Genomic DNA, 6,232 nt, shown 5'->3' with positions numbered 1-6,232 from the left:
TGGTGGTGGTGGTGATGGTGGTGGTGATGGTGGTGGTGGTGGTGGTGGTGATGGTGGTGGTAGGTTGTGTGCGTGTTTCAGTGCTCGTACACATGCGTGCATGTGTGCGCTTGCGTGAGTGTGTTAGTTGCTCAGGGAAAATGAAACGGTGAGTGGCTAGGTTGTCACTGTCAGTGCCTATAACATCCAATATTCCCAGCAGTCTCCCATCCAGCTTCAAACCAGGCCTGATCCTGCTTATCTTCCATTTTCAGGGTGGAACAGCTACAGACAGGGATTCTGTCTCTGAGAATCTTTCTACTTTCTCTTTTCATGAGCTCTACAAGACTATGGTCTTCCCTTTATAATCAAGGACACTAAGCTCCTAGGACCCTATTATAATACTTTTTTTTTTCTTTCTAGTTCTCCATATTACGTTGTTATGTAACCCTTTATTTCCCCTGGGGAGCAGGGAATGATTCTAGGAAAGATAGCCTGCCTCTTGCTTTAACTTGGGTTTTGAACAGCAGTGAATACCCAACTCGCCTGCACGTCAGGTCCAGCAATCTGCTCTTTCCTTTCTGAAGTGCAAGATGCTTGTCTCAGTCCCTGGACTTAAGCCCTCATTGTAGCCAATCCCTTCCTCTTTACTGGATGCTGGGGATGTGACATTCCTGGTTACCAGGTCCCTTGCCCACTCCACTCCACTAATTACCTCTTTGTTTGCTAATTGCAGGACTCGGAGGGGGCGAACTGGTCTTCATTTGTTTGTAAGAGAAGTCTGAGGATAAAATTCTGACTAGCCCTCGAGACCTGTTCTCTTTATAGCTAGACCCAGTAATGGCCATCTGATTGCACAAAACATCACGACTTACAGACACTTGGTTTAAAAGGGGACTTCAGGCACAGTGTACGGCAACAACAACCTCATTTGTGCAGGGATCCTTTCTGAAACACGCTAAGTGAGAGAGAGAGTTAATTTACATTCAAGCTTAGATGATTCCAGTAGCCAGTGCCTCACTCTCTTGCTTGTATGAGTGCTCTTGGAAGGTGATAACATTTTTAACTCAAGAATTCTGCCTGTGTTCATTAGTAACTACTCGATTATTTTGAGTGAAATAAGCCTCTAATAATACCCTGTTTGATTTAAACAAAAGTCATGGGGTAGAAGGGCACATTTAATACTAATTCAGAAATTCTGCTTTAATGTGATTTCTTCATTGCACGAATGAGCTGAGTATCGCCATCCTTGTCCCTGGTACCACCCCCCCCCCTTTCAGACTGTGCTCTGGTAACACACTTCTGTATGCCACCCCCCTCCCCAAGTGTCTAAACCAGAGAAATGCCATTCCTTATTCTGGGCAAAGAGGATATTTTCTTTTGTTTGCAAGGAACTACATCAACAAAAGGGAGATAGACCAAAGTATTTGTTAGCCAAGTATTGTTTCTGCTCATTGGCTAGACATTTTCATGGTGCTAGTAAATTATTTTGTTCTCAGAGTTACCTTGACTACCATGGGTCCTTCTATCTCCTTCACATTTTCCATAAAGAGTCGACTGTTTACCTGTTATCTGGCAACATCAGTCAATCCATCCATCTACATGATAGATCCATCCACATCCGAGCTCTGGGAAATTGGGTTTTCTGGAATACCATGTCTCTGCTTCTCTTGGCAGTGTGCCTGGCAGTGAAGAGCTTTCAATTTGGCATCTGTCACTGCCTGTCTTGGTCCAAATGATACCGTGCTAAATACCATGAAGAATTCCGCACAGGGGAAATCAGTAGTGGCTTGTGAGATGGGTGAACTTCATATTAGCATGTGCTTCCATGGGGCTATTAGAACTGTTAGCCAGATGCTTCCTGTAGACTTCCAGAAAGGGGAAAGCTCAGGGCTACTGGGACCCAGAGGCACTGAGTGAAAGATGCAGAAAGTGCATAAATCACAGGGCGCATTCATTCCATTTGGCCCGTGTGAGTTCACCAACCTCACCGTGGGTGACCAACTCTATAGCTAGCCTCTCTCCCTTCTGCACTGTGTGCCTTCGAGGTGCTGCCGTCGTTTCACACACTCCCCGAACAGCATCCTCAGGACCCGGCATGTATTTTCATGTGTTTGCTCTATTATCCCTCCCTGCTTGAGACTTGCAGATAATTGATGATGCTTTAGTTAATCATCCTTCCCCCCTCTTTTGTTCACCAGGTACCTCAGCCTTCAAGGGCCTTCTTTATTGAGAATCAATGCCTCTCCTAGGTAATTGATCACCATAGACCCAGGGAGACTCAATTCATCCTGGAGGGTGGGTAATCGTCATGAATAATCAAGATGCCGTGGCTTCGATACTGCATGAGTGCAAGCAAGCGCTGGATCGTCTCTTGTTAGAAACGCCAGATGTGTCTACAGAGGACAAGAATGAGGACCAGCGGTGCAGAGGTGAGGTTCTGATGGGAGACACCAGGACTTGAGCCGGCAGGTTCCATGCCTGCACCCTTGCCTGAGCGACATATTCTCCTCTCTGCCCTATTTTTCTTCTCCTGGCAGATGACCACCGAGAGACGAGTGGATTTCTAGGGCATGAATGGGAAGGGCTGCGGGGAAGAAACCCACTTTGTTGCAGAGAATTGCTGTCAGTTCAGATTTTAGGCTTCAGTACACTTGAGGCTACAAGAAACAGTTTAGTTCAGGAAAGAACAAAAGGGTCCAAGTTGGCCGGTGCACGCAAATTTCAATTATTAAAAAATTGAAGCAACTTCTGAATGGTAGCACGCACTCTTTCTCAGACAAGGACTTTGTGCTTCATAAGTTTCCATAGACTTCTGTGGCTTCCAGAAATATGTCACCCCGCTACTGAGAACAGTCTCTGTTTTCTTGGCCCCCAACAAACTCCTCATCCCATTTGTAAAAAAAAAACCAAAAAAACAAAAACAAAAAACATTGATCTCAAGAATGACTCTTTACATCATAACCATGATCTGGATTTTTGCCTGCTTCCTGGTTTGTGCTGTTTATAGTTACAGATATTGCTTGAGAAGAAGTTTCAATCACAAAATCTAGAAAGCTACAAAAGACTTATTTCTTCTTCAGCCAGTTATGGAGAGGTGCCCTCTTTATTTAGGTTCTTTTTAATCGTTTGATTAATTTTCTTTCCATTTGTTTAGCATATTCTTCATCTGTGCCTTTAATATTTTTTCTTGTGTACTTTAAAGTACTCAAGGCACTAAAGTGTTTGGGTATTGCGTTTGAGAATAAGATGCCCTAGTAAAATTGTCTGTGATGGAAAGGTCCAGAGAAGCTTTCCCTTAGTGGTGGTACACAGGCACATAGATGTCTGACAGGCCATTTTAGGTAGCTACGACATTCTAAGCTGTGTAACCTGTCATTTGACTGCCTTCTGAATGAAGCCCTGTACATGTAATCAGTCCCCAAACCAACCCTCGGTGGCATGTGCTTCCGTTCTTTTCCAGCTGACCCAACAAGCATGTGATTGTCTGCTCGCTGCATGTGCTAGTCAGCCTGAGATTACAGGCGCCCATGTCAGTGCCTGACCCTCAACTACAGTTTCAAGGCTCCTGTCCAATAAGGGAGAGCTGGCTCTCGGTCCCCCTGGGGCTAGGTGTCAGGTTGGGTTGTGTTTCTTGTTTCTCCGAAAGTTTTCTTAGTGTCCTCTTCCTGGTATGCAGTGCTTGCCCTCATTGAAGCCTCACCTTCTCCCTGTGGGTGTGCAAGGCCTCAGTCAGGTGCCATTTTCTTCCCAAGTGACACAGAATAGGAGAAAAATCAATGTAGTCTCAGATAAGGCAAATCAAGGCTGTAAAATCTTCAGTCAGACATGGCCTTTCAGGTAGGCTTCTAAGACTGGGGCCGGATAGCCAGTGAGAGAGGGAATCCTCACACACAGAGTGGAAAATTGCCCAATCCCCACTGTTCTGTGGCCTGCATCTGCACAGAACCACTCCTGCTCAGGTGGGCTGATGGTGGCGAGTGGCTTTGGTCCATTGGTTGTCGCATTACTGCCTGGGATCAGAGAGACAGATGTTAATACAGGGTCACTTTGTGTGCACAGCAGCTGGTAGACTTGGGAATACTGATACAGCATATTCTCTTGTCTCTCTCCTCAACCCCATCTCCTTCCTCCTTCCCAAGAGCCTGGAGACCTTCTACTAGCTAGGGAGACAGAGAAAGAACTGGAATTGAGAACTGAAAGACAGGTCAGCTTGAAAACCTTCACTTTAGAGGTATCTTGTATTTCACGGTGTCCCACTGGCCCGTTTACAGTTTGGCACGGAGAGGGGTGTGGAGAGACTAAAACTATCGACAAAGAGTAAGCTTTCTGTAGGCTTGGCATGGTGGTGTGTACCTGTCATTCCAGCATGGGAGAACCAAGAGTTTGAGGCCATCCTAGGCTGCATAGACATACTGTGTCCTAATAATAGCACAGAAGAAGGCAAAAGAAGCATCCATCCTCCAGTTCTGTGAAGAAAGTGCTCATTCCACAGCATAATAGAAGTCTGCGAACCCAGAAATGGGATTTCCATTGTCATGTGACTGGCCTTCTCTTTGTGTCTAGATGTTGACAGTCCAAATGAGACCCTGAGAATGGAAAGGGACATCATCTTAAGTCCACTTGGACCACACAGGACTGTGTTCTCCGGCAGTCATCTTACTCACTGACATTGAGAAACACACTTGAAGAAACTGTGCTCTGCACTAACATTGTGTTTTCAGAAATGGAACACTGTTCACTAGCAGTAGTAACACAGAGATTTTGCAGCCAGATGTGATCACATAGGTCCTTACTTCTAGGGCTCTGCTTCCATGGGGATGTTCCTGCGGATGGAGTAAGGGTCCAGGAACTGGTGGTCTGGGAGTCACAATTTCAATGGGATGTGACAGGATCATCTCTGGTCATCGACGCTGGACACTCATTGGCATGGTGTCTTTGCCCATCTAGAAGCATCCTTATCTTTGCTCATGGGGTAGCAAGTTCACATACAGATATCTTGGACTGAGACAGTCTTCCTCTTTTTGTTTCTGCTCTTCTGTCATGTCTGTTTTCTCTGTTTAGCGTGTCTCCTGTATATATAGTGCTGTCTTGGTCTTTTAACTGCTACTGTGTGCTACCACTGTGATGTGGTCTACCAAAAGGGATGAGCTATGAAAAGATGATTCAAAAGCTACTAAAGATGATGATTGTGTTGAGGATGCTTCCAGCCTAGGAAGGCAAGAAGATGTGATTACAGAACACTGGGGCGTAGCCTAAAGGGGGCATGCACCTGTGGGCCAGGATGCACTTGGAAGAGGTATTTCAATCCACTGAAAGGACATGACAGACTAACAGGAGTGAGGTAGAAGTGTCTGTTTTGAATGAATTTAGTCATCAGGCTTTTGGGGGGGGGGTAGAGCAATTACAAAACAGAACGGAACGTGAAAAACTAAAAAAAAAAAAAAAGTTATGAAAAAAATTATTGTCCTGGTCTGGGGAGGAGGGGCTCAGCAATAAAAGAAGCTTGTGAGGGTGAGCTGAAAGTATCAAAAAGAAAGGAAAGAGGAGATGAGTTTCAGGATCTATGGGAGTTGACAGTTTACTCCATTCAGGGAGGGAGAGAAAGCAAACAGCTAGAAGGGTAGACTTCAGATCTGGGCGACACGGTGTGTGGCGGTCCCGTGCATCCAAGGAGAACATGGAGGGAGATGGGATTAGAGCAGAGCTGGCTGGAGGGGCTCTAGCCAGCTCACAAACATGGCTCTGGCAGGCCCGGCCCTTCTCACCGATTTCTTCTGCCTTACTAAAAACCACTAGAGTATATTCCCGATGCTAACCCCGAAAGTCTAATTCCTTATCTGGCCAATTTCTCCTCCTCAGGCTGACTACCAAGGTTCAGCTAACGTATGCAAGTCCAGCAATCAAAAACCTTCTTTGCCTCACCTAATTAACATGTCCAATTAAAATTAAACACCTCGCCCTGTCGCAGAGTTTACCCACCTTTGCTTTGATAAACTACCATTTTCTTATGTGCTTGTGTGTCTGTCCCCTCTCCCTTGTTCCCTTCCTCCTTCTCCCTTGTGCCCTGTCTCTTGTTTTTGTCTCTTATTCTCTGCCCTCTGGGGCAAATAAATCTCCTTTGTGCTGAGAACTTGGTCTTGAGCATCCTGAGCCAATGCTGGTCCTTACACTGATGAGTTCGGTTCAGAATTTGTTCTCTAAGAGACATAAAACACACACACACACACACACACACACACACACACACACA

The 6,232-nt window shown here is 45.6% G+C and overlaps 1 protein-coding gene across 1 annotated transcript in view; it reads left to right on the top strand.

Moving 5' to 3' along the window:
• Alpk1 (alpha kinase 1) overlaps window positions 1-6,232 on the top strand; it is a 102,517-nt gene that overhangs the window by 43,888 nt on the left and 52,397 nt on the right. The window contains exon 2 of the mRNA XM_021196720.2: window positions 2,181-2,411. Within this exon, the coding sequence (XP_021052379.1) occupies window positions 2,291-2,411 (121 nt within the window). The 5' untranslated portion in view covers window positions 2,181-2,290. The remainder of the gene's footprint in view (window positions 1-2,180; window positions 2,412-6,232) is intronic.

Source organism: Mus pahari, chromosome 4, assembly GCF_900095145.1.
Source record: "Mus pahari chromosome 4, PAHARI_EIJ_v1.1, whole genome shotgun sequence".
Taxonomy (NCBI): Eukaryota; Metazoa; Chordata; class Mammalia; order Rodentia; family Muridae; genus Mus; species Mus pahari.
Note: the sequence above shows the minus strand (reverse complement) of the source record. Positions and strands in the feature narration are given on the sequence as shown.